Genomic DNA, 27246 nt, shown 5'->3' with positions numbered 1-27246 from the left:
TACTAAATAATAATTCATTTTAGATATATAGTGAAATAGTTTTTTTAATTTTAAAAAATAGAAACATATAGAATTTTTTTAAAATATAAGGATATATTTATATAAAAAAATATATACAGTTTTATACATCAAAATTTATTTATTGAAAAGAAATATTAAAGAAAATAAATTTCTATACATTTAAGATAATTTGTAAAATACATCATTTAAATATAATTAAAATTTAAGCTCGTAACGAATAATATTTTTTTATAAATTTATATAACTACAATTGAAATTAATATTTTAGAAATTATATAACTATAAGAAAAATAGAATTTAATCGAATAAAATTAAAAATATTAATTTTGCAATTTTTTTATAGAAAATTAATTCTTTATCTAAAATTGGGTGTCTAATTTATTTAATTAATGGAAACGGTTTTGAACTATTTCTATTGAACTATGGAGAGTTTCAAAAATGCAAAAAACACAACTTAAAAAAGAAAACATTTTCGTGCATCTATACTCTTCCCATTCTCAATATAACCATATTTGGAGCTATGGATAATAGATCAACAACCAAATGACTAATTTTCTTTTTAAAGAAGCAATGTTATTATGTCAAAAATAATTAGAAGCTTAAATGGTCAATTTTCTTTTTAACCTAGATCACCTTAGCTCTTGAGATCCATTTTTAATATATATAAACGTATTCCAAAATTATTCATCAAAAAAAAAAATTCCAAAATTCCAAAATTGAATCTATATCTGAATATAATAAAATTCATTCATATATTTATAACTTTTCAAAAAATTAGCCTAATTAATTAATTTTTAAAAGCCTAACACTTATTATTTTGAAAAGTAGTGCATAAAATATTTTTAAATATAATTATTTATTTTCATATATTAAATTATATAACAAAAAAATTAATTTTCAAACTTGTCTGTAATTAAACCTTTATATAAAATCAGTGACAATATGGAACTTTATCCAACAACATACTGTCTTGCTACCGAAAAGAATTCTTTTAAGTTTTAAGAAAAACAAAAACACAAAAGAAACACAGCAATAAAGAAATAAAAAGAATAGAATATGAAAATACTAATATTATTGACTCTCTGGTCTAGTTGTCTCCACAAAGACTCAAACCTTCTCATACAGTAAACAAAAAGAAAATCGCAGTAGCCAGTAGTACACTGCCAGTATTAATTGTTTTCAGTTGTAAATCTTCAGTTCGAGTGTGTTTTCAGTTTTTCAAGAAAATTATTTGGGTCAGAAATGTTTGTTCAAGAACGGGTACACCCCAAATCACCAAGAACAACACTACCCACTTCAAATAATCACCACCATCTCAACGAGTACCGTTTTTCCCCATCAAAATCACTCGATTTCTCGACTTGGTTCGCCGAAAACCGCTTCAAAATCATCACATGTCTCTTCCTCATCGCCACCGTGGCCGCCCTCTTCTTCCTCAGAAACACCGGCGACACGGCGGCTTTTCTTTACCTCCAGTCAAGATCACAGCCAATTGAGAAGACTTTAGCTTTTCCACGTATTAATTGGAACCAAATCAAACCCATTTCTGATCAAGCTTCCCCTTTTGCAAATTTCCGTACAGAGAAGTGGATCGTTGTTTCGGTGGCGGATTACCCGTCTGATTCACTTAAAAAGCTGGTTAAGCTTAAAGGGTGGCAGCTGTTAGCTATTGGGAACTCGAGGACTCCGAAAGATTGGGAGTTGAAGGGGTGTATATACTTATCTTTAGAGCAGCAGGCTAGTTTAGGGTTTAGGGTTGTGGATTATGTGCCATTTGATTCTTATGTGAGGAAGAGTGTGGGGTATTTGTTTGCTATTCAACATGGTGCTAAGAAAATCTTTGATGCCGATGATCGCGGCGAGGTGATTGGTGATGATTTAGGGAAGCATTTTGATGTTGAGTTGATTGGGGAAGGAGCAAGGCAAGAGACTGTTCTGCAGTATAGTCATGAGAATGAGAATAGGACTGTTGTGAACCCTTATATTCATTTCGGGCAAAGGTCTGTGTGGCCTAGGGGTTTGCCATTGGAGTATGTTGGTGGGATTGGGCATGAGGAGTTTTACACTGAGGTTTTTGGTGGGAAACAGTTTATACAGCAGGGTATTTCAAATGGATTGCCAGATGTTGATTCTGTGTTTTATTTTACGAGGAAATCTGATTTGGAAAGTTTTGATATAAGGTTCGATGAGCATGCTCCGAAAGTTGCGCTACCTCAAGGTACGATGGTGCCGGTTAATTCGTTTAATACGATTTATCAGTCTTCTGCTTTTTGGGGTTTGATGCTTCCAGTTTCTGTTAGTACAATGGCATCTGATGTTCTAAGGGGTTATTGGGGGCAAAGACTTTTATGGGAGATCGGTGGGTATGTTGTTGTTTATCCGCCTACTGTGCATAGATATGATAGGGTAGAGGCATACCCGTTTTCGGAGGAGAAGGATCTTCATGTAAATGTAGGGAGGTTGATAAAGTTCTTGGTTGCTTGGAGATCAACTAAGCATAGATTGTTTGAAAAGATTTTGGAGTTGAGTTACGCAATGGCGGAGGAAGGCTTTTGGACTGAGCAGGATGTGAAGTTCACTGCTGCTTGGCTTCAGGATTTGATAGCTGTTGGGTATCAGCAGCCTAGGTTAATGTCATTGGAATTGGATAGGCCACGGGCAAGTATTGGTCATGGGGATCGAAGGGAATTTATTCCACGTAAATTGCCATCTGTGCATCTTGGAGTAGAGGAAATAGGGACTGTGAATTATGAGATTGGAAATTTGATTCGTTGGAGGAAGAATTTTGGGAATGTTGTACTTATCATGTTTTGCACTGGACCTGTGGAACGGACAGCTTTAGAATGGAGATTGCTATATGGCAGGATATTTAAAACTGTGGTTATTTTGTCACATCAGAGGAATGATGATCTGGCTGTTGAAGAAGGCAATTTGGAACAATTATACAGGTATGTCCTTTTAAGTAATATCATGTACATTTTGCTCATTTTGCATTAAATAAAGATGTTGATTACTTCTGCAAAAGCTTGCCTAGCAGCCGTAGCAAGGACTATCATATTAGCTGATCTTTTGTTAAAGCTCAACTTCATATTAATTTGAATCTGACTTTAAGATAATTTGGTTACTACTTTTTGTATCCACTCTCTATTAAGAAGATAGATCCTTGTAATAGTAACTCACATTTTGTTTCCTATTGAAGTTGGCATGTTCAGACTTCAGAGTGTTTCACTCAAAATAAGAATAGGGATGAGTGAGGCAGGCAAAATAATGAAGGAGAATTTCTAATACTTGGGCGTTCTTAGCTTAGTTCATAATCCATATCCTCTCCCACGGTGAAAGATACATTGCCTTGGCTTTCTTCCAATTACTCAGATTTTAATGAAGCATTTAACGCATGAGAGATGGGTTCATAGAGCGAATCTTGATGGGGATTATTTTTTCACAGAATCATCTCTAAGATTTTGAGAGCTACTTATTCCTTTGGTCAGTATATAAAATTTGCCTCTTCGTAGTGCAAGAGAAGGCTGCAGGCATCTGACTCTACTAGAGAATGCATTGTACGAAACCTTCTGGATTGGGCCCCTTGATTCCCTAATTCTTCTCCCTGTTTCCTTCTCCTTTTGGAGAATTTCTCTGCATAAACATTTTTGTCCTTTTGACAGATGAAATTTATTCCCTGCTAAATGGCTTTCACTTAGGATTCCATTCTTAATTATCTGCTAAAATCCGGCGTCACATGTCTACATGAAATATGGCCGCCAACATGAACCTGACCCCATATTCTTTAAATTCATTGTATATGGATGACTTGATTTGTTTGGTTATGTTGACGAGTGTGCTTGCTGTATGTGTACGCTCGTCTCTTTAGTTCTCCAATGTTTCGAATAATCAAGTTAATAAACAAGTTTGTTGTTTCTCTTTTTGAATCCTTGGTTGAGTCCTCATTTATCACGCAGAATGTCCAATTTCAAATTTAGGAAAACTTTTAGCCCTGCTATGTTCAAATTGTTAGAATTTATCACATTAAGGTTCATCAAATTGATGTGTTTAAGGATTACCTGCCTTCCAAGTTGTCTTTGTGGTTAGGATAATCTATCAGCAGCAAACTTGATATGCTGCCCTTGAACTTTTAAGTCAGGATAACGTATTTCCATTATCTGTCTGTTCCTACAATAGGCACTGATATCCAAGTGGGAACTTTTGAATTCAGCATATGTATTAAGTTTACAAGGAAAACTGAATGCTGGATAAACTATATATCTAACAATATCGAATACGTATAGATAATGTTCCTGATACAATTTTGCTAATTGTGATATTGCTCTGACATGAGCCTTATGCCTTGTTAAATCATGTCTGGGTGATATTGGCATTTTGTGGGAAATGACACCTTACTCCCTGATTCAAAGTTGTTCTGAGTAGGTGGTGGACTGCCTCTCATGGCCTTAGTGAAGGAAGGGTGGGGCAGTTATTTGCATTCAAAGGCTCAAAGTCATTATAATATTATTTTTTATCATATTTTCGGTGGTTTAATATTACTACTCAACGCTCGAGCCAAAATTGCATACATCATCCTTATGTTAGCTCCGTATTTGTCCTTTTCTTCATGGATGCATTTCTTGTTACCTTTCTCTAAATCTCTAATTTTCTTGTTTCTCAGGCACTCAGTTTTGATAAAATTTGGTTTTGATTGTACTGAATTGGGGTTGTTGCTTTTTTTAACTTATGAACTTTTATTAGAAGCTACATGTGGCAGCTATCATTGTCAATTTGTTGTTTCTACACTGAGGAGGGATTTGTTGTTGATAACCATGGGAATGTAATATATAGCAGATTTCTCATAACTCTCGTTTTCAAATGATTCTAACATTTGACTAATATTTTCAATTTCTTATATTGGTTACAGGCATTTGCCGAAGATATTTGATCGGTTTACTAGCGCAGAAGGATTTTTATTCCTTAAGGATGATACTGTCCTCAATTATTGGAATTTGCTTCAGGCAGACAAGACTAAACTATGGATTACTGACAAGGTAAGCTCTCTCATTTTCTACGACCCCCCCAGTTTCTTCTCTTTCCCGTCTCCCATTTCTTTGCTTGTTATCAATCAAGAGAAAAAAAAATTCTTTATTTAGTCATTTGTGCTTTTGGCATGAGTAGGGATTTTGCAATGGGCTTGATCACTTAGTTGATATTCGCGCTAATTTTCTGGAAGTTTCAGAAATAATCACAATAGTATATAAATAGACTTTGTATGAGGGACAATTACAAAGTGAGTTTTATGCACTAGGATTCCTTTTTTTGTACTAGAAAACTTTCTTGTCGGTACGAGTCAAAGATGCTATCATTGTAGTCTCGATGCATCATGAACGCCACCCTATCACTGCTCCTCTTCCTCTCGCTCTCTGACACGTTGTTTGATTAGGTATCCAAATCCTGGAGTACTGTGTCAACCAGTGGAAACTCCGATTGGTATGCAAAACAAGCAGAAATGGTAAAAAAAATAGTTGGTTCAATGCCCGTAAATTTCCAAGTCAATTATAAGGATGCTATGAAGAATGATCAGGGACTCACGATATGCAATTCTGAGATATTTTACGTTCCCCGCCACTACGTAGCTGACTTTGTCGATCTTGTCAGTTTGGTGGGTGATGAAAAAATCCATAACAATGTAGCGATACCTATGTTCTTTGTTTCGATGGATTCACCGCAGAATTTTGATTCGGTGCTTAGTACAATGGTCTATAAGCGAAAGCCACCCTCTGCTAATTCGACGTTTTACAATGTTCAAGCTCCTGCTGTTCACCCATGGAGTGTGTCAAGTGAACAAGATTTTATAAAGCTAGTAAGAATAATGGCAGGAGGTGACCCTCTTCTAATGGAGTTAGTTTGAAGGTAAAAACCACCATTTCATACTCACATGAACTACAATAGAGACAAAGAAAGAAACTGTAACTTCTTGTACCTGTTATACAAAATTCTTTTTTCTTTTTCCCCCAAGTTTTCCACTTAAGCCTTTTTTTTTTCTTTTAGAATGTAATTTGTGCAAGTTCTGTTTCATTTTCTTTGTAGATTTACAGTGTATGATTCATTTACTGATTGGGTATTCACCCCAGTGACAGAAACATTGCAATTTTTTTTCTGTCAAGGAAATATGAGAAGATTGTAGTCTTAGAATTGTTTGATTTTGTTTCTTCAAATTTGTTTTTCTATTTTAGTTCCAATTTCAATAATAAGAAATTTATGTTTTTGGTGTAGTAGAAAGAAGAACATAATAATCTGCCATTGGATCATAGAAATAAAATTTTGGGATATCAATTTTTTGATGTGATTAAAATTACCGATTCCCTCCATGTTTTTTTCCGACATTTAGATATTAGATAACTGAAACTCTTTGTAGTTAAAATGTAAGCGGAGAGAGTGAGTTTGATCTAACCTTACGGGGTTGATAGTGATTATTGAAAAATACTTGGATATCAACAGAGCTCAAATTGCAGAAAGAAGGAGATTGAATTACTGAGTGACATTTATGAACTACTTTTACAAATTTAAGTGTTCCAGGAAATTGCATCCTTTTAATCACTTACAAGAAAGAGTCAACAATGTGAATGTATTTGCAATCTACTGTCTTTCTAACAGTTTTAACTATTTACCTATCGATTCCTTCGATCTTGTCTTCAACTTCTGAGTAAAGCTGTCTCAACTTCTCAATATTATCCTCTGAAGTTTCCCAGTAGCCGCGGCCGTTCGCTTCTAAGAATGTCTGCACTAACTTTCTGAAAGAGTTTGGATTGGTGTTCATAAGTCTCTTCAGCATTTCCTCATCTTTAATGAAAGTTGAGTTGGCTTCTTCATAAACCCAGTTGTCAACTTGGCCTGATGTTGCACTCCATCCAACTGTGTTAGTTAGGCGCTTCTCGATTTCACGAACACCTTCGTATCCGCTTGACATCATTCCTTCATACCACTTGGGGTTCAGCAATTTGGTTCGTGCATCGAGCCTTACAGTCTCCGCAAGTGTGCGTACCTGGAGGAGTTAAATAAAAGTTTAAGCACAAAAACGGAAGAAGGTTTATCTTGGCTTAAAGTGATTGATCAGAATGTTATGAATTTCTGAATTGCTAACCTGAGCATTAGCTGTTGTTGTGTCTGCTACATATGCACTAGGCTTCTTTCCGTCCTTCCTCAAGTTCTGGACAAGGTTTGTTGGGTCAGAATCGAAGTAATGGCTGACATCAGTTAGTGAGATTTCCGAGGAATCGAGGTTTTGGAATGTGGCTTCGGCTGTGCTAAGAGCCATCTCAAAAACTTTTCTCTTCTCCAGCATGCCAGCACCTGGTGCATCAGAGTCGAAGGCAAAGGACTTCCGGCTCAAGTACATATCTTGAAGTTGCTTCTCGTCATTCCAAGAGGAATTTTCCACTGCAAGGTTGACGTTTGAGGAGTAAGATCCCGAGGCATTAGAGAATACCCGAGTTGCAGCTTCGCGGACGTCGATGCCAAGGGCTGCAGCTTGTTCTAAAGCATGCTTCCTGACAAAGTTCTGCTCAGCTGGCTCGTCGAGTTCAGCCACCATTTTCACTGCTCGGTCAAGGAGGTTCATCTGCAGCACATAAAAATAAATAATGAGGCGCCATATGCAAGACGAGTAAGATAACTGAATGTTAAGAGCACATGACCAACTGGTTATCATTTGCCTCAACAGAAGAGATCAAGTGAAAAGACTCGGTACCTGATTGATGAAGAGATCTCTGAAAACTCCTGAGCAATTGACAACGACATCAATCCTAGGCCTTCCAAGCTCTTCAAGACTTACTGGCTCAACCCGGTTAACCCTACCAAAAGTATCAGCAACTGGCGTGACTCCAATCATCCACATTACCTGAGCCAGTGACTCGCCATAAGTCTTGATGTTGTCAGTTCCCCACAGCACAAGTGCAATTGTCTCTGGATATTTTCCACCATTGTCAGCCTTCTGCCTCTCGACTAATCTATCAACCACAATTTTTGCACTCTGCAATGCTGCTGTTGTAGGAATGGCTTGTGGGTCAAGTGCATGGATATTCTTTCCAGTTGGCAGCACTTTCGGGTTTCTGATTGGATCACCACCAGGACCAGGCTCAACGTATTTTCCCTCCAAAGCTTGTTTCAAACTCCCCAGCTCGTTGTCAGCAACCACCAGTTTCAAACAATCTCCAAGGAACTGGAAAAGCACCCTGAGCTTCTCTCTGTCTGCTCGATAAAATTTTGTGTCGGACAAGTACTGAATCCACGGTTCATTCACACCAAACCCAAGGATTGAGGTTAGTTTATCTGCAACATCTACAACTTGACCCTTCTTATTAGTTGTCTTCTCTACAAATGCAGTGACGGCCCCACGTGATGTGTCAGTTATTTGCCTGAGAAGCTCAACATCCTTCAAGATTCCCTTGTCACTCCCTCTATACACTTCCTCTATGTTTCGTCCGACGCTTTCAGCTAAAATAGATGGGAGAGCAGAGATCCCTTCGTCTGGACGATTCAGTGCAGCAATATTGACTAGAGTAGCAACTGCCTCCATGGCAGATGGAGGCTCTCCAATGACGTGAAGTCCACATGGCAAAAGACGGGACTCAATCTCCATGATCTTAGAGTATACCTTTCCAACCACAAGATCTCTCTCTTTTGCAGGAAGCTCCTCACCCTCATCAGGTAAATCAACATCTTTGTCAAGATTACATTGCTTAGCAGTACTAATAATGGAGCTCACAATTTGCGGCCCACGACCAGTGTCTTTAAGGGACTGGTATGAAGAGATAAGCTCACCCAACTGTTTAAGACCCTTGTATAGACCAGCATTTTCGGCTGGAGGAGTCAAATAGCTAATCGTGTTTGCATAGCTTCGACGTTTGGCTATGGTAGCTTCAGATGGGTTGTTAGCCGCGTAATAATAGACATTGGGGATGTTCCCGATGAGACTGTCGGGAAAACAAGCATCACTCATTCCAACTTGCTTTCCGGGCATGAATTCGAGCGAACCATGAGTACCAAAATGAAGTACTGCATCAGCTTTGAAAATTTTCTCAACAAAGGAATAATAAGCGGCAAATCCATGATGCGGGCTAGCAGATTTGGAGAACAGCAGCCTCATCGGATCACCTTCGTAACCAAAAGTGGGCTGGACACCGATGAAGACATTACCATATTGTTTTCCGTAAACCAAGAGATTTTCTCCATCAGAGTTCAAATTGCCTGGAGGTTTACCCCAGTTTTCTTCCAATGCTGTGGCGTAAGGGGTAAGGCTTTGGTACTCGCGAACACCCATTTTGTAAGCAACATTCAAATTCGGGCTGCTGAATTGAGCTTCTTTATCATGAAGTACGTCTTCAATTAAGGCTTCTGAAGTCTCCGGGAGGCCTTCAAGGTTATAGCCATCTTTTTTGAGATCCTTTAGGACCGAGAAGATGGAGGAGAAGACATTCAGGTACGCTGCTGTTCCAACATTCCCTTTGTCTGGAGGGAAACTGAACACAGTAATTGCTAACTTCTTCTCAGCCTGCATTAATGTTAAAAAAGTTATCATAACATGCTCATTAACTCGATAAAAATGAGTTCAAAGACGTATAATTACATTGTATTAAATTGATAAGAGAAATGAAATTTTAATTTACATGAATACAAGACCATTCTTCGTTTTAACTGTAAAACACAGAATGTCAAGAACCAAGTGAGGTAAAGTAAACTATCTTCAGTCATTTGACTCATTTCCATCAGCAGCATCAAATTGACATACTAGAATTTGATTAAAACATGAAATTCATAGCTAATCAATGAAAAAAAAAAGTAAAATATTTTACTGGGGTTCGTTTTTACATGAGCAAGAACGGTGAGCAAACATCTTATACTTGTCTATTCTGAACATCTTATACTTGTTTATTCTGAGTATTTTATACTTGTCTAATCTGCTGAAGACAAAAAGTATAGTAGGCCAGAAAATTTTACCTTTGATTTCCTTTTCAGTTCCGCCCATCTGATTGCCCTAGTGCAAAGTTGCTCCACCCTCTTGTGAAGCGCATGCGATTTTCCTGCAGTCGCATGGAACATGAATATTTAAGTATTGTTCTCTAGTTTTGCAAAAAAATAAATAACTGCATTGTTGAAGAAATTTCAAATGCACACAACATGAAAGTGAACTTACCTGTTCTTGGATCACGGCCAGCGAAAACAATGGGCTCCATACCACCATCAAGCTCAGGAAGAGCAACTTGTAAAGCAACCTGAATTGGGTGCAATCCCAAAGTGCTATTCAGCCATTCCTCAGTTGTTTGAAACACCAAAGGCAATGCAACAATGTAAGGCACATCAAGCTTCATCAAAGCCTCAACTGCTCTAGGATGATCCTGCCTTGCTGGACCACCAACAAGAGCAAAACCAGTCAACGATACAACTGAATTCACCATCGATTTCTTAGTGACCGGATCGATCAAAAACTTCTCGACTGGCCCTGAAAAATCAAGCCCACCAGCGAAAATCGGTATCACCTTAGCACCTTTTGCCTCCATTTCCATGATCACAGCTACATAGTGACCATCATCACCAGTTACAATATGACTTCTTTGCAAAACCAATCCAATAACCGGCGCATTAGGCGATTTTAGCGCCTCATTAGCGTCTCTTCTAGTTCCATACCAATTCAAATACTCCTTCACATCATCATACATACAAGGAGCTAAAGGATGCCAAATTCCAGTATCCAAAAACAAAACTGGATCAGAATAAGCAATCTTTTCCCCTTTCAATGCAGGTATATAAGACCCAGAAATCATTTTCAAGAAATTCTGCAAATTATCAGGAGAACCACCAAGCCAAAACTGCAAACTCAAGATATAAAGCCTAGCATCCTGAGCTTTATCACTAGGTAAGTACTTCAAAACCTTAGGTAAAGTTCTTACCAACTTCAACATACTATCAGCAAAACCAGCCCCTTGCTTCTTCTTCTTGAACAGTTGAAAAAATGGACTTTTAGACTGACCAAGCTGTGACATACTAAAAGAACCCAATTTGTTCAGCCTCATTACTTCAGGCATTGAAGGAAACACCAAGACAGCATCAAGCCTGTCTCTTTCTTTCTCAACAGCAGCTTTAACTTTCAATGCCAACTCCTCAACGAAAATCAATGACCCGATAAAGATATTTGCATCCTCAACATCTTTACAGAACGTTTCATAAGTGTTCTTGTCGCGAAGCTCTTCGACTAAGTAACCAACAACTTGAAACTGAGCAAATTTAGAGGTTTGGTTGAGTGACTGAACTGCAGCAGTGAGTGAGGATTGGTATTGGGCTTCAAGAACTACATAAACAATCTTGACTAATGGGAGATTCTTGACATTCTCGGGTACTATTCGGCGAACTTCTTGTGTGGTTTGAGTGAAAAGACCATTGCCAATGGCATTACATTTTAGCTTCAAGTTTGATTTTGAGTGTAAGTTTGTTTTCTTGGGAAGAAATGAGTGGAGAAAATAGTGTTTTTGAGATAAAGAAGAGAGCTGGTCTGGTTTTGTTGATGGTAAAGTAAATGGTGATGATACCAAAGAAGCCATTCTAGTACACTAAGTTAACAAAAAAAAGTAAAAAAAAACAGAGCCCTCCTCTGTTTTTCCTCTCTGTATCAAAATTAGAGAGGAAAAAGAGTAAATTTGATAGAGAAAACCGAATTTCAATACAAAAAGATTTGATTTTTATTTCTGGGTTTCCTCTTCTTCTCAAGTGAATGGTGATAGGTTTATATTTTAGTTGTAAGAACTGTGAAGTGAAGAGGAAAGAGTTGGTTATGGTAGTTAGTGGTGAGAAGGAAGTACACGTGGCGAAGTGGGTTGTCAAGGAATTAAGATGTTTTATGAGGCTGAGTTTTGATTTGAAATTGTAGGAGAGAGAGTTGAGTTGCTTATCTATCTATTGGAGTGATGATGATGGAGTATCTTGAATTGTGATTGGCTGAGTTGGATTCCCCAAAAGTAAGAGGGTGATGACAGGGAAAGAGAATATGAGATTGGGTTAGGATTTTCATTGCAGTGTTAAGAGGTTCTTGCTTTCTTTGCCTTGCATTTAGATTCTTTCATTTTGAGTTTGGATTATTTGATTAATAATTAAATTTCTTAATTAGAAGGAACTGATTATGTGTGAATAAAGGGATATTGTAATTCTTGAACTTGTGCATCATGATCAATTAATTGGCGCTCATTTTAATCAATTACTAGCAACGATACATTCTTATTTTAGGCCAATTAACTCCCAGAGTATTATTTTTAAATTAAAATGACTAAGTGTGAGTTAATTGTTTATGACGTATAAATTTGGGGATTGAAATGATCATTTACTCGATTATGTATGCCAAGTAAAGTACTTTTTGCCACTTGTTAGTTGTTATCCATAAACTTATTCATTTTGTACAACTTGAAAGTTAATTGATAACAAAACAGAAAGTATTATCTTTAATTGAATGAAAGAGTTAAATGTGAGGTAATTAACCCTAATGTATAAGTTTAGGGACCAAAGTGACCCTTTGCTCGATCATGTAAGCCAAGAAAAATACTTTTTGTCCATTTGTTAGTATCTCTGTTACTGTTGTCTGTGTGACTGCCACAAGCAATGTTCTGAGGTTAAATTTACAGAAAATGATAGCATGCGAAAAAGAGCTAGTAAGCAACTCGCATTAAAATAAACCTCTTTTAATACGTATTCTCTCCATACATAATTTTCGAATCCAGAAACTTACAAGTAATCAGACTCCTAACTGCTTGATAAAGACGAGCGCTAACTTGCAACTTAAAAGAAATCAATATTCAATACAAATGAACTAACAAACATTAGCATGATTTGCAAATGCAACATAATTGTCAAATATACACTATTTCAACATTCACATTAACATTTTTTTCAACGAAAAATAAGCTGATGTTCAAATTTGCGAAAAAAAGATAACTGATGATAAATTTTGCCACATGTAAAAAATTCGTATGTAATTACAGAATACGCTAAAGTTTATGTTTTTGTTTTTGCAATTGACCAAAGAAATTAACTCGAAAAATATTAAAAGTTAACTTAATATTAGTCAAGCCTGAATTTGAACTGCTTAAACATCAAATGAATCAGAACGACAGAAAATTTACAAACCTAATCGAGTTAACTGATTTGCTTTTTTATCTTTTATGATGATACATATTATAATAATAATTATTTTCAAAAAATTTGACCTAAATTAAAACTCGATCAAGTTTCAAGTTTCAAGTTTTGAATTTTGAACTGTACTCAAATTTTACAATATTACAACTTGACTCGGCTCAATTACACTAGTGACAACTATTGTGGTTCCTCATCAGCTTAAACCTTTGCGTATGCTATATCACAAAGCATATACTTTTGTATGCACTATACACCAATCAATTCTCTAACCATTTTCATTTTCCCCCATGCTTTAGATTGGCAATTCTGCTGTTAATAGCCTCATCAAAGTTGCTTTAGTTAACACTCTTAATGGTTCATCATGTCATTAAAATAAAGCCTCAAAGCATACCAGACTCAATGACTCCATTAACAAATTTTAAAATAAATTTCATAGTGCAGCTTCTTATTCTAGAATCTAGTCCAAAGAACTGATCAGAAGAAGTTGAAAAACTCCATTATTAATACAAACCAAGAGCCAAAAGTGGTCACTATTTTTCTTTCTTTATCTATCAACCTGCCAATCTTTCTATTCAGTTGTTTTCTTCCTAAGAAGGGCAAAATGACAAACTGCTCAACATGTTGACATAATATAATCAATGTGTCCACTTAGGTTACCAAGCAAAAACTATGGCTCCTATTGAGTTGTGGAATCATCACAGGCAAGACATGCTGGGAGAATAATTAATATAAAAAATTACTATCACCCCCTCGGATAAGTACAATACACTGTTTTCTCCCCAAATATTAGAAACTCGCTATTTTCTCTCAATGTTAGGTATTGGATTACTAAAAACCCACATTATCAGGAGAATTTCAATTAAACCGAACTAAAATATCAAGAAAAATACTCCCTCCATCCTTATACAATTGTCCACTTTTCCCTTTTTATTTGTCCCAAGTTACTTGTCCAATTCTAGTAATCACAATCTTTAAAATCGATCTTTCTATATTGCCCTTATTTAAAGTCCGCTATTTATGATTATTATCCAAGGAAGTGAATAAGTTAAAGTATTTAATAAGGGTATAATAGAAAAAATGGAGATAAATATATAAAAATTTAATATATTAATTGTGTTTTATTAAACTGTGTAAAAATGGCAAAGTGGACAATTGTATTGGGACGGAGGGAGTAATTATTTTAAATTTAAAGGGAGAGCAGTACTTTTGTTTGACCTAACCTCATGTTATTAATAGTGATTTTTCCTAAATAATATTGAACATAATATAAAAGGATGCACAACTATAACATAGATATTATATAGTAGCTACAAACCAGAAAAGGTATATAAAGCCACTGTCGGTGGAGCTAACAAATTGCACGAGTAAATAGTATAACTTCATTGAAACCCCTATACTCACTCTTGGTAAAATCTTTGGGTTGATTGCATAAAGATGAAATAAAATGTAAAAAAACGATTTTCACAGATTCATCCAAAATTGACTACTAACTCTTGCTACAAATAGGCTCCGTACAGATCGCTAGGTTCACAGCGGGAACAAGATAGAGTGGTCACTGTAAACTAAACTAAAGGCAAAACTACCACCCATTTAATTACTTGCACATACCCTCTGCACAAAACAAAATTTCCAACTTAGTCAAATTGCATACCAGAATCAGCTTCATCCAAAATTTCTTGAAGTTCCTTCACCCTTTGTCTTGTTAGTGCAACACAATCCTGCAACCACAGTATCCCACTTCTTAATAAGCATAAGAAGCCTTAATATTCTACAAGAGGCTCTGGCCTTTTTAAAATTTATGTTGCATATGAATTCAAATATTTTTTAAAAATGCTTACAATTGATATGCTTCCAATAAGTGTTTTAATCAAAATCAATTCGTAGAACTGTAAAACGGTTTTAGAGCGACAAGCACAGTTTTGCTTATTTCTTCAATTTCAATGGTAGAAAGAACAAGCCATTACTTTGATCCATTAACATTTCTTAACTTGTTAGCATCAGATAGATGGCTTCACATTGAATTTCAACTTTTGGATGCCATCAAGTTAGATGCTTAAGATTATCAAACCTACCTGGACAGCTGATGTAGAGGCGAGAACTGGTCCACCTGGTTTGTAGAAAGACACAAGCCTAGCAGATGAATCCAACACCACTGTTACTAGAGTTTCCATGATAGACTCTTCCTCAGAAGTCGGGTCTGCCAATATGTAGTTTTTGTGAAGTATACATGTTAATGAGAAAGGCAAGCTTCTCAAAGTGAGCTTCCTTTTCTCCTTATTGACCGGCTCCTTTTCCGACTTTCCTCCCCCTTCTTCATCAGATACAACTACTATCTTTCCATCATCATTCAGGGAAACAATGGGGATTTGCACTACAAAATATCAAAGTTCTAGAATAAATGGGCCAATTTACAAGTGGAACCAGGATGCTATGTGATAAGGATTGAGTTCAATCTTGAAAAAAAGAAAATGGAAAATTGTTTTCACAATTTTATTTTGGGATATTTTTTTTGGTATCATTTTCCTTTGCTCTTAAGAAAATATAGATGCAAAAAACAGAAACAATTGCAGCGATTTCAATTAATGTTTTTTACAGGAATGAAAAACAAGTCAGTTTAATATGCAAACTGATTTGCCATATTTGAATTAGCTTTCACAATATCCGCAAATCTATGAATGGTAACTTTTCAGGAATGGAGAAACTTAAGCTAGCTCTGGAGAACCAAACACAAAAATTTAAATGAAAAAATCCACTAACTTCTGACTTAAACTATTTCCGCACAGAGCATCACGAGAAATTATTTAAGGTAAAGTTTGCAAAATTCAGATGCACAGGTATTAGGCATAAGCTGATTTTTATGAGCTGTTCCAGCTATTTATGAGCCACACAGCGCAAAAAGAGTTGACGCTTACAATTGGTGAAGGCAGCAATTGCTGAGAGCAAAGCAGCATCGAACAGAGAACCGTCAGCGTCCAAACAGTAAATGTCCTGCAGATTATACAAACATTTAATTTAAATGTCATTCGACAATTGACAGAGAAATGTTCATAATATATCAACTATTTGCTAAAAAACCTTAAATGTTAGCCACAGTATGGTTTGTTAACATCTGTTTAATAATTATGAAGTGAAGAAATATGAATGTTTATAGCTTCCAGCTAAATAGAGCAAAAAAAAACAGAAAGCAAGAGGATATCTGATTCTCATTTAGATGCATATATAAAATAAACTGTAAAATCATTGATACTTACCAGGTATGCCATCCATGCAGCTTTTCCACTGACCAAAGACAGTTCTTTTAAATCAATCATGCCAGAACTGCAGTAACCCATAGAAATAATTGTTACAAGACATGTTGAAGAAAGTATGGGATTGATCAAGATAAAGAAGAATCCAGTAATACAGGATTGTTGAATAATTCTTCTTTACAGCCATTCAGTAGACACAAAGTGGCCAAGTTAATGTACAGATAAATTATGAAGAGATCAAAACGAAATATTTTCAAAAGGGTATCCAGACACAGATGATAATTACACAATATCCGCCCAACAACAGCGCAAAAGAACTTTATAGTTTATACTCATACTGAAAATGATTAAAAAAAGGATTTGAAAACAGAAACAAGTTACTCCAAAAAGAAGTTGCTTGCCTCAATATGGTATCAGATAACTGCTTTGACACAACCGGTGCTGCATCTGCAGGCCTACCGGGCCTAACAAGTGGAGAACAAATTGGAGGCATGTGGAAATCAATAGCTGAAAACACCAAAAAGTTCACGCATCGGCATTCTACAAACTCAAGCAAAACAAAACTTTCTCAAAAATGAATATTAAAGCAAATGCACTATGGTCAACCTACGCAGCCCTCATCTGGCGACTCAGAGGACGGTGTCATGACTTCCATTTTTATGGCAGCCATCATGGTCTGCGTATAAAAACAACAGCATAGCTTTTTAAAATCACTAAACAATAACAAAAGGTTCATATAAAAGAGAAAAAAAGAGAGCCACTTACAGTTGAACCAATCTTTGCTATTGCAGAGCCATCAGCAGAAGCAACAGCACCTGAATAATAAATTAATTGGGCTGATTAGATTCAAATCAACCACATTACCAAAATCATGATACAAAAAACAAATTGCACAAAATTAAAAGCAAACCTAAAGCTACTGTTGTATCTCTAGATTTTCCGAGTGGTCTACCATCAGGCCGAATAGACTCCGCAAGATGCCGCTCGTAGTACCGAAGAGGAAAAAGGCGTCTAAATGCATCAACTTCCATCTCTGTTGACAAGTCCCCAATTTCATTTGGTAACCCCATTGATTCTACAGTAACAAGCAAAGCACTGACCAGAAATTCAAATACTAGACCTAATAAAAATGAACAATTACATATACAAATTCACAATCCAATGCAATCGAATGGAAACGCCGTCGTTTGGGGTTGCTAGTTGATAAATAACTAAAACACGACATCGTTTAGCTTTCTTGTTTTTAAAAATTAACAGAAAACGGCGGCGTTTTAAACGACACATGACATGATTATCACATCATAATAGCTAAAACCCTAATTTTAGTCTGCTTTCGATCTGAAAACCCTGAAATAAGAAGAATCATTGAAGAAAAAAAATTCAAAGTTCTGATGGCATGCAGTTCGTCAAATTGCAAGTCAAACAATTGTCACAAAAATGAAGACGACGACGAACAACAGCCACAAAACACGCCGTCGCCACTAACAACTTCTAGTAGTAATGGACAGCAAAATTTGTGCTTAAAGTGCAAGATTAACCATCCCATTTCTTCTACTTCTACTACTACTAGTAGTATTGGTAGCAATAGCGATGAAACGCGTTTCTGCGGAGATTGTTTTAGAAGTAACATATACGGAAAATTCAGACTCGCCGTTACTTCTCATGCCATGATTACTCCTTCCGATAACGTCCTTGTCGCTTTCTCGGGCGGCCCGTCCTCCAGGTTTTATTTCCCTCTGATTTTGTTATTCATAGCTTTACAATTGCAATTCGGAAGAATTTTACAGTTGTTGATAGATAGGTTATCTTTAGAATTGATTAAACAGTTTGTAGTGGTGTTTCAGGGTGGCTCTACAGTTTGTACACGACATGCAGCTTAGAGCGCAGAAGAATTTTGATGCCAGTAAAGATAAGTCTTTGCCGGTGTTTGGCGTTGGAGTGGCGTTTATTGACGAGAGTGCTGTTAATAAACTTCCTTCTGATGAAGTTAATGCAGCCATTCGAGAGATGAATTTGGTTTTGTCGAACTTAGCGCCGCCTATGAAGCAGCTGCATGTTGTTCCAATTGAAAATGTGTATTCTCGAGATTTGGTTGATGGGAAGGAGAAGTTGACGAAGGTGTTAAATGATGTTAATGATGTTACTGGGAAGGAAGATCTTTTGCTACATTTGCGTATGTTGGCCTTGCAAAAGGTTTAAGTGACCTGCGTGATCTTTGTTATCTATAAGTGTAGGATATAGAGAATAAAATTCAGCTGATGTATGCTCTTCTGTCTATTGTAGGCTGCCTCTGAAAATGGCTATAATAGGCTTGTCTTAGGGTCATGCACATCGAGGATTGCTTGCCATGTCCTTGCTGCGACAGTGAAGGTTTGTACTTATCAGTGGCTTCATGCTAAATCCTTATTGTTCAAGTAGAATTTTTTTTTTCTCCCCATGGCTATTGGGTTGAATCAATCTTTCATGTTTGCATTACATCCTATGAAAAAGTATGAACCTTGTCATGTAAAAGCTTTTGGGAGGACTTTTGAATATTGTTTGAATGGAATCTAGTAGTGGAACTTGATCTTGTATAAACCAACTGAAAAAAGAACTATTATGTGTAGTTAGATTGTTGGATAATTTAATTTGAAGTTCTATTTTTTGCTTCATGCTGTTTACTCGTGAAATATATTATTTTTGTATTCTTTCAAGTATACAAATATGAAGAATCAAAAAACTAATTCACAAAAACATATCTAAAATGAAGTTACTTTAATGACGCATTGTGGGCCTGTTTATTAAACACCATGCCTAATCTATTGATTTTCTTTTACTACTTAAGTTATAATAAATTCTTTTATTGACCATATGGCATGCGTGATACATTGTCAGAATCAACTATTAATATCCCTTGGGAAATTACGTAAGTAAGTTTCCTTATCCCTCCTATTTGTTTTATGCTTTAATAGGGCAAAGGATATTCTTTATCAGCAGATATACAGTATGTTGATGCCAGATGGGAGGTTCCCGTTGTGCTTCCACTTCGTGACTGCACTGTGCAGGAGCTGAACCTAATTTGCCGTATTGATGGGTTTGTGCTTAATGCTTTTTAGCTATCATCACGTAGAATTCCTTTTCCTATAGCATTCTATGGATTTGTTATGTATTTAAGTTAATAGAATCTATTGCTAAATGATGGTTCTGTTCTTATCTTGGCAGGGCAGTCTGAAGACCATGGAGCTACTTACTGGTTATCCAACTGGCATCAATGGATTGATTTCTTCCTTTGTAACTCTTTTGCAGGTAAAGAGCTTTATCTTTCTGGAAGTTAATTGTCTTATAGTATAGGACCATTTGGGAAGACTATTTACTTGTTGGCCTAATGTCTTAAAAAACCCCGACCTTTTAGCCCCTTTTCAATCATACCCTGACGTTGAAAATTTGTCAATTTTAACCTATTTTGCATTTTTGTGTTTCAATTGTACCCTGAAAAATTAAATTAACGTCTTTTGCATTTTAAAATTTGTTTAAAACATTCTCCATGTCTCGCATATATTGATTGTATATTTTTAAAATTTATTTAAATTTAGTTAAATTAATTAAGAATTTAAATTAGTGTTAGTTTGATTATGGTTTTTAGTTAGTTTTTAAAAATAAAGGACTTATTTGTACTTTTTTGAATAAAAAAGAATTTAATTTCATGTTTAGACTTAATTAATTGAATGATTTCATCATTTAAGTAAAAAAATTAACAAAAATTAAAATATTGGGGTACAATTGAAAACGGAAAATTCAAATGTGGGTAAAATTGACAAATTTTCAACGTCGGGGTGGAATTGAAAATAAATTTAAAGGTGAGGGTTTTTTGAGTGATTAGGCCTTACTTGTTGGTGAACTTCAGTATATTGTTCACTTGGAGAGCAGTAATGTTATTTGATTTGGTGAAGCAATTACTTACTTTCTTGAACAAGTTCCATCATTACATGACTGGCAATTAGTTATTCTTTCTGGGTAGTCTCTTTGGTGGTATTGTAGTGCAAGTGTAGTACTAAATATTAATCTTTAAATCTGATGGGTTTTAGGAAGAAAATCCTTCTCGAGAAAGCACAATTGTTCGAACAGCTGGAAAGCTTACTCCATTCCAGTTCAATAGGATCCCCGAAATCAATGATTGTAATGTTCCTTTGGCTACTCGAAGGCGTCAGAAGAGATTCAATCTCAAGCCTGTGGAATCTATGTCTTCTGAGTTATTCTGTCCTATATGCAACAGCCCTTTGAGCGATTCTGAATTGTTAGATATCAGCAGTTGTAGAAGTAGCCAAAGCTCAAATTTCCATGCTGCCTGTTGTTCGAGTTGCAAGTTTCAGATACTTCCCAAGGACCCATCATCATTGGAACATTTTTATTGGTCTTTACCCCAGCAGCTAGTGGCGCGATCAAAGCATGAAAGCGGTGACAATTTGAATTTGCTAAGGTAAGAATCTAAAGTTACCATTAGGCATTAGCTCTATTTATGGCATCATATGTTTGATTTGGCAGAAGTTTAACTAAACTTGTTTGATGCAATCAGTCAATAGTCTCAATACCTCATTTTACACTCCTTCACATGTTTTCTGCCTAATGCTGCAGTTTGAAATTTCTTTTTTATTCATATATTATTTTGTTCTGGTTAATTAGTTTTTTCTGCTGATTTTTGAACTTTTGTCTTCCGTTGTTTATAATACAGTTTTCTACTTGCAGGGAACAAATTCAAGATTGCCTGCTTTCGGATGGCGAAGATTAACTGATATCACATCCCAGATTTCATGATTTTTTTTGCTCCTTATATCACGAGTCATATTCACTTTTCCAAGCTAACTGCTTGGACTTCCTAAAATCATTGCTTGTGCGAAAGACCCCTCTTACGGTGCTTTTTTATTTATGTCCACTATTTGCTTATTGATGTGATAAGTTGGTTCTACACACAATTCAGTCAAGGCTGAAATAAAATCAGGCATTACATATTTTTCCCATATAAAAACTTATATAAAAGCTGTATTATTAGGTTGACCAACTTTTTTAGTTTTGGTCAAATTGATTTTCTTTCTATTTTTTTAGTGAGTATTTTTTTCTCAACATTTTTGCCAACAGCTTATATCTAGTGATATGTGATCATTTTTATTTGCTATGAATAAATTTTAATTTCCTTAATTTCTAATGAAAATGTAACATGCCTTGTGGTCTTTTTAGGCTATTAAATTACACCAATACATTTTATCATTTTCTAAAGGCTTAATTGCACAAAAAATCAGTAACTTTCGCGTGTTATTTGTATTTAACATAATCTTTTTTTTGGCATAAAAAATCATCAACTTTTATTTTTTGGCATATTCGTCCACAACCGTTTCCTTTGAAAAATTAAGCACAAAACGACGCTGTTTTAGCGCAAAACGGCGCCGTTTCACATCCCATGGACAAATATGTCAAAAAATAAAAGTTGGTGATTTTTATGCTTAGAAAAGAAGATTATGTTAAATACCAAAAACACGCGAAAATTTGTGATTTTTTATACAATTAAGCCTTTTTTAAACAACAAAAAGGGATGAGGTGACCTGCAATAAGCACGCTTGTTGGATTGGATATTGTTATATAGAGTCTTTTTGATTGCGGATTGTTTGAGATAATTACAGAATTTAAAACTAAAATATACATAATTAATTAATTACCTGAAATATCTATGATCGATGATAATTATTGAGTGCCAAAAATACAAGAAGTTGTTTGAAGATATGGAAGGTCTGATAAGTCTCCGAGAATTGTCTATTAGAAATTGTTGAAGCTTAATTTATTTTCCACAAAGCTTAAGATATCCGACTGCATTGCAGACTTTCAATTATTGAATGCAGTAACCTATGGCAGACAACCAAGATTTTTCTCAGTTCTTCCTTCAAGCCATGGCACTTGGAAAATTACCCAAGTTGGTTGATTTGCCGCTGTGGCTTCTCCAAAATTCCATTAACACACTAGAATTCTTGGTATATATATAGCCGCAATCTCAAAGAACTGAGAACTAAAGGTTAGAGATTGGCATATCCTAACATTTTTAACCAATGTTCAATCAGGAACATCCAGTAGAGGTTATTCTTCGAAGAATCAAGTAATATGTAATTATTTTTATTGTTTTTTCATAAACTTTTGTTAGATGCTGAGCATTTACATAGTATCGATGGAACAAGTTCTACACATTTTCAATTAATACTGAATCTGATACAATTAATACTGAAACTGTATCAGATGTCGGCAATGGCTGTGAGAGAGAATTTGAGATTCTGCATATTTTAGTATTGAACTTGTACAGCAGGAAAATAATTTACATATATGAGGTTAGATGCCTTAATTACTGAGTGATAATAATTAGAAATGATTTACTAGTCTCCCTTTCTATACAATTGAGATTCTCATACAGCTTTACTCATTAGACTGTCTAATGCAAAAGCGAAATAGCCTGCAAGAATCGAAACGATGAAACACTTTCAAACAGCTTTACCAGCAACATGTATAAATAATCAATTTTCTTTTACAGGACAACTAGAAACTCTAGAATTTAGTCCCAAGTACGAGTTAGCATAAACCAAACAGGGGGCCACTCACCAAATTCAAACTCCTCGAAAAAGTCTCCCAAATTCAGCATATGACAATTGCTTATATCACATTTTTAATTTGTATTTCTGCCACACATAATACAAAGCAGGAATACCCAAATCTGTACACTCCATGAAGACAACAGCCCTTTCTCTCACAAAAAAAAAACAGAAGAAGCGCCATTTCTGTCTTGTATTTGAGGAAACACACATATGCAAACCTATCTTGCGGAAAAGTCGCTACAGATCAAGGGAATTTAGAGAAAAAATCCTCGAGCTGATTTTCACTTATCACCACACCATATTTTTCGGTAAAAACTAAATTGATTGAATCCATTCCAATATCTGTCATCTCATTTGATGCATGGATCTCGTTGTACTCATTCAAGTTGTGCACATTCCCATCTGCAAACATACATGCAAGAAAATTAAAAGTTCAAACCCAACACCAATTCTCCACGTGAAGTTCCTAGAAATATATCCAACCCCACAGAGCCTTAATCTCAAACTAGTCAACAGAGAGAGCATAATAAGAGCCAAAATTATAAAAATAGGGGAAATTGCTACATCATAGAAGTGCGTCCTAACAAAAAATGCTAAAGAAGCAGAGTATCTCCTTTCTGCTTAAATAACTCCAAGTATCTTGTCGATATGCATTTCTCAATTCCAAGTATATGGTATACTAATAATATACAAAGAAATCTAGAAAAATGAAAAATGAATCATACTTTAGCATTGTTAAGTTTAAACTAGACAAAAAGATATGTTTATTGATTATTATATTTAATAGAACTTGCCTTTAGCTACTATAGGTGCATAAGCAGGAGGTTGAGCAATCCAGTTCCCAGCCGAATCTTTCATATGTCTTCTATCAGAAGCAAAGTGATGGAGAAATAACGGAGCATGTACAATCCGGAATAACCTAAAACTCAATCATTATGATTCAGTTCTCAACATAATAAAATTCTACTTGCCAAAAACAAGCAAAAGAGAATTACCTCTTGTAGTCAGAAAAGAGCTGAAAATCAGGCTGAATGGTTTCAGATACATACGTAGCCAACGGAGAAGGAAAGGGAAGACTCGAATCTAAATCCCACACTAAATAACGAGACTCGCCATCTCTTTTTCTCTGCATATTAAATAACATTTGCCTTAGCAGTGCAATAACAAGAATTCATAACTAATATTGGTCAAAATACCAAATATGCCATCACCTGAATGCAAATGACATGATAATCCCATAGAATAATCCCATCTGCTCTCTTACTGGCCTTTTGATGCCACAAAGGAACCTACATTCGACAAAACGAAAATCAAAAACTAAACAAATATTCTTTAAAAATATGTAGCAACATCGAAGAAACCCATGTTACATGCCTGTTTCTTTTCATTGGAAATGAAAGCTACAAAAAGATCAGCCTCTTCTGCTATTCCATTTTGGCTCAGTTTCTTGCACAGTAAATACACATTCTCCTCACTAACATTCATCATACCAAAATAATCAACAAATATGAGCACAACGATACGACAGAGTTACTTATTTTATGAATCAAAAGTACGGAATAATTATTCTATACGGAATAGTTATTCTATTCCGAACTTATTTCATAAACCAAACATAACTTAAATTCTAAGAAATACCAGAAATATGGAGTGTGATCAAATTGCGAAACGTCAACTCTGTTTACTATCAGCTCCTCACTGCTCGTCATTTCCTTTCTATTTCTCTCTATACCTAACCATCGTTTTATTTACACCTTCAAATCTCACAATACGCCGTCGTTTCATCCTCCATAAAACGATACCGTTCTTTCTTCTATTTCATCTTATTAAAAACGACGTCCCGTATTATCATCGTCACCTTCCCTAAAATTTTAGTTTAACCTCCGAAAGAATAATACGAATGGAATTGAAAGAACCTGGACCAGAAGCATCGCCGCCGTCGACACCACAGCGGCGCCGTTCAGTCTGCAATAACTGCGACCGTCCGATTCCAGTATGTCTGTGCCACGTCATTCCGGTCCCGCCGATTCAGACAAATACACAGATCATAATAATCCAACATCCACATGAGTCTAACCATAAACTCTCCACTACACCTCTTCTCACCAAATCACTCCTCAACGCCACCTCTCTCACCTCCCAGCGCCTCACCCTTAACCTCCTCCGCCGCCTTCCTCCGGCCAACGCCGCCGCCACTTTCTACCTTTTCCCTCCTACTCCCACCTCGCCAGCCATAACCCTAACCGAACTCAAAAAATCAATACAAAACAAAAACACTGACAACACTCCTATAGTTTTGATCGCGTTTGATGCCACGTGGAAACATGCGAAGGAGATGGTGAGTGCTAGCGAAGGGTATTTGAGTACATTTGCGACTAGGGTTTGTTTAAATGGTTTTGATGAGAGCATGGAAGGAGGGAGCATTTACGATTCAGAGTTAGTGTTGAGGAAGGAACCGTTCAGCGGCTGCGTAAGTACGTTGGAGGCGGTGGCGCGGTGGTTAGGAGCGGTGGAGACAAATGGGCCGGTTATTGAAGAACGATTGATTACGGTTTTGAGGGAGATGGTTAGATTGCAGGCCCAGTTTTTGAAGCCCATGAAGCCCAGGCCCAAGTTATTGAATAAGAAGAAAAATATAACTAAAGTAATTGAGAAACAAAGTGAAGAAGAAAATTAGAATTTGTTGAGTTGTAATTCAAAATATTATCATTCAATATTTGCATCACTAAATGAGAAATTAATTACATTTATAAGAATCTTGATGATTGTCTTTAGTAATAATTTTTTCATTGATGTTTAAAGTCTCGATATCTCCATCACAGTTGAAAACGTTAAGCTCTTGCCGAGATAATATTATGATATAATGTGTCTTTTATGATTGCTGTGTAATGCACTTCATCAACTTATCATTATTAGATAAGTTACAATCACTTTTTTTTTTTTTTTGATCGAGTTACAATCACTTTTATCAAACGGTAAACTAGATAAAATAAAATAGACTAAAATAAATTAACTCTAGAAAAATCGAGCAAATAGTTTTTTTTAGTGTTACAATCATTTATTTTTATTGTTGCTCTTTTATAATCTTCTCGAGATGAGGCACAGTGTTTTCTAAATTATTTTACTTTCCGACCAAATAAATATTTTTACATCGACCCCCAATATCAACCTAGTTCATTCAGGATCGTGAATACTTTAAATTTATTATTTAAAAAAAGGGATATTTGTCTAACAAATACCAACTTTTCACTTTTATAGCAATTTAATTTCATTATTTTTGCAATTTGTAACCCAAACTGATTCTCGACAATTGTGTGCATACGTGGCAGTCCTATTAGATACATGTATTAGCATATTAAATTCTAACGTTTTAAAAAAAATTCAAATAAAATCCGAATTTTTTGTATTTTTGCACTTTGTAGATTAAAAAAAAAAGATAAAGTTGCCGAAAAATTGATTGGGACTACAAATTGTAAAAATAAAAACGGTTGGAATTTGTTTCGTAATGTTTTTAAACGTTGGGATTAAATCGATATGAAATAGAACATTGTAATTTATTTTATAAATATCCCTTTAAAAATGCATAGACCAACCAAAAGCTTTCATCCTCAAATTTACTGCATAATAAATTGCTAAGTCGTTGGTTCAATTCCTACCACAAACGCTCTTCTCTTTTCAATTATATAAAAAGATAAAATAGTAAAATTTGCATTGATGTATTAGACGCAGTCTATGTTTTAGGTTATCATATTTATAAAAGTTTTAAATGAAATATTACTATCAAAATTATACTCCTTCCGTCCCAAATAATTGTCCATGTTTCTATAAATCATAATTTAGAGTGTTGATTTTTTTTTATATTATTTTTATTTAAAACTAACAATTTAATGCCGTTAGCTTAAAAGGTAAATTAATTATGATACTTAATAGGAGTATGATAAGAAAAATAAATATAAAATTATAAAAAGTTAAAGTATTAATTGTATTTTTTTAAACTGTATAAAAAAATTAAATTGGATTATTATTTTGAAACGGATGAAGTAAATTTCACCGTTTAAAAGAGGAAAACGTGAATTTTGTGATATACAAACTTGAGCTACACTACATTCCTATGTAGACATGGGAAGAGAACACATCATGGTCCAAACTGGCCCATGGGCTACCACAAGCCTCTATCAATCACGGTATGTACAAATAAGATTTCAATATGT

The 27246-nt window shown here is 35.4% G+C and overlaps 6 protein-coding genes across 6 annotated transcripts; 3 read left to right on the top strand and 3 right to left on the bottom strand.

The window, feature by feature from the left end:
• The first annotated feature begins 1063 nt into the window (after nt 1-1063).
• Nucleotides 1064-6206, top strand: LOC126677082 (probable glycosyltransferase STELLO2). Its single transcript, XM_050371530.2, has 3 exons — nt 1064-2969; nt 4928-5054; nt 5447-6206. The coding sequence occupies exons 1-3, from the start codon at nt 1264-1266 to the stop codon at nt 5912-5914; spliced, it is 2301 nt and encodes a 766-aa protein (XP_050227487.1). The 5' UTR covers nt 1064-1263; the 3' UTR covers nt 5915-6206.
• A 306-nt stretch (nt 6207-6512) lies between these two features.
• LOC126677080 (magnesium-chelatase subunit ChlH, chloroplastic) lies at nt 6513-11858 on the bottom strand. Its single transcript, XM_050371529.2, has 5 exons — nt 10199-11858; nt 10003-10085; nt 7754-9556; nt 7148-7624; nt 6513-7048 (listed from the first exon to the last, which is right to left on the bottom strand). Exons 1-5 carry the CDS (start codon nt 11598-11600, stop codon nt 6671-6673), a joined length of 4143 nt encoding a protein of 1380 aa, XP_050227486.1. The 5' UTR covers nt 11601-11858; the 3' UTR covers nt 6513-6670.
• Nucleotides 11859-14585: 2727 nt separating this feature from the next.
• LOC126677084 (uncharacterized) lies at nt 14586-17560 on the bottom strand. Its single transcript, XM_050371532.2, has 8 exons — nt 17341-17560; nt 17196-17245; nt 17037-17106; nt 16832-16937; nt 16434-16500; nt 16095-16170; nt 15255-15553; nt 14586-14900 (listed from the first exon to the last, which is right to left on the bottom strand). The coding sequence occupies exons 1-8, from the start codon at nt 17498-17500 to the stop codon at nt 14817-14819; spliced, it is 912 nt and encodes a 303-aa protein (XP_050227489.1). The 5' UTR covers nt 17501-17560; the 3' UTR covers nt 14586-14816.
• Nucleotides 17561-17748: 188 nt separating this feature from the next.
• Nucleotides 17749-21500, top strand: LOC126677083 (cytoplasmic tRNA 2-thiolation protein 2). The gene is made up of 7 exons (XM_050371531.2): nt 17749-18153; nt 18275-18623; nt 18714-18800; nt 19382-19503; nt 19637-19715; nt 20495-20886; nt 21153-21500. The coding sequence occupies exons 1-7, from the start codon at nt 17822-17824 to the stop codon at nt 21193-21195; spliced, it is 1404 nt and encodes a 467-aa protein (XP_050227488.1). The 5' UTR covers nt 17749-17821; the 3' UTR covers nt 21196-21500.
• Nucleotides 21501-22914: 1414 nt separating this feature from the next.
• On the bottom strand, nt 22915-24759 carry LOC126679298 (protein N-terminal glutamine amidohydrolase). The gene is made up of 6 exons (XM_050374296.2): nt 24674-24759; nt 24410-24509; nt 24247-24324; nt 24031-24161; nt 23830-23954; nt 22915-23437 (listed from the first exon to the last, which is right to left on the bottom strand). Exons 1-6 carry the CDS (start codon nt 24742-24744, stop codon nt 23280-23282), a joined length of 663 nt encoding a protein of 220 aa, XP_050230253.1. The 5' UTR covers nt 24745-24759; the 3' UTR covers nt 22915-23279.
• A 176-nt stretch (nt 24760-24935) lies between these two features.
• Nucleotides 24936-25791, top strand: LOC126679297 (tRNA-uridine aminocarboxypropyltransferase A). Its single transcript, XM_050374295.2, has one exon. It carries the CDS (start codon nt 24936-24938, stop codon nt 25710-25712), a length of 777 nt encoding a protein of 258 aa, XP_050230252.1. The 3' UTR covers nt 25713-25791.
• The last annotated feature ends 1455 nt before the right edge of the window (nt 25792-27246 follow it).

The sequence above is a fragment of the Mercurialis annua genome, linkage group LG4, assembly GCF_937616625.2.
Source record: "Mercurialis annua linkage group LG4, ddMerAnnu1.2, whole genome shotgun sequence".
In the NCBI taxonomy this organism is placed as follows: Eukaryota; Viridiplantae; Streptophyta; class Magnoliopsida; order Malpighiales; family Euphorbiaceae; genus Mercurialis; species Mercurialis annua.
The sequence above is the reverse complement of the archived record's forward strand: the minus strand, read 5'-3'. Positions and strand labels throughout refer to the sequence as shown.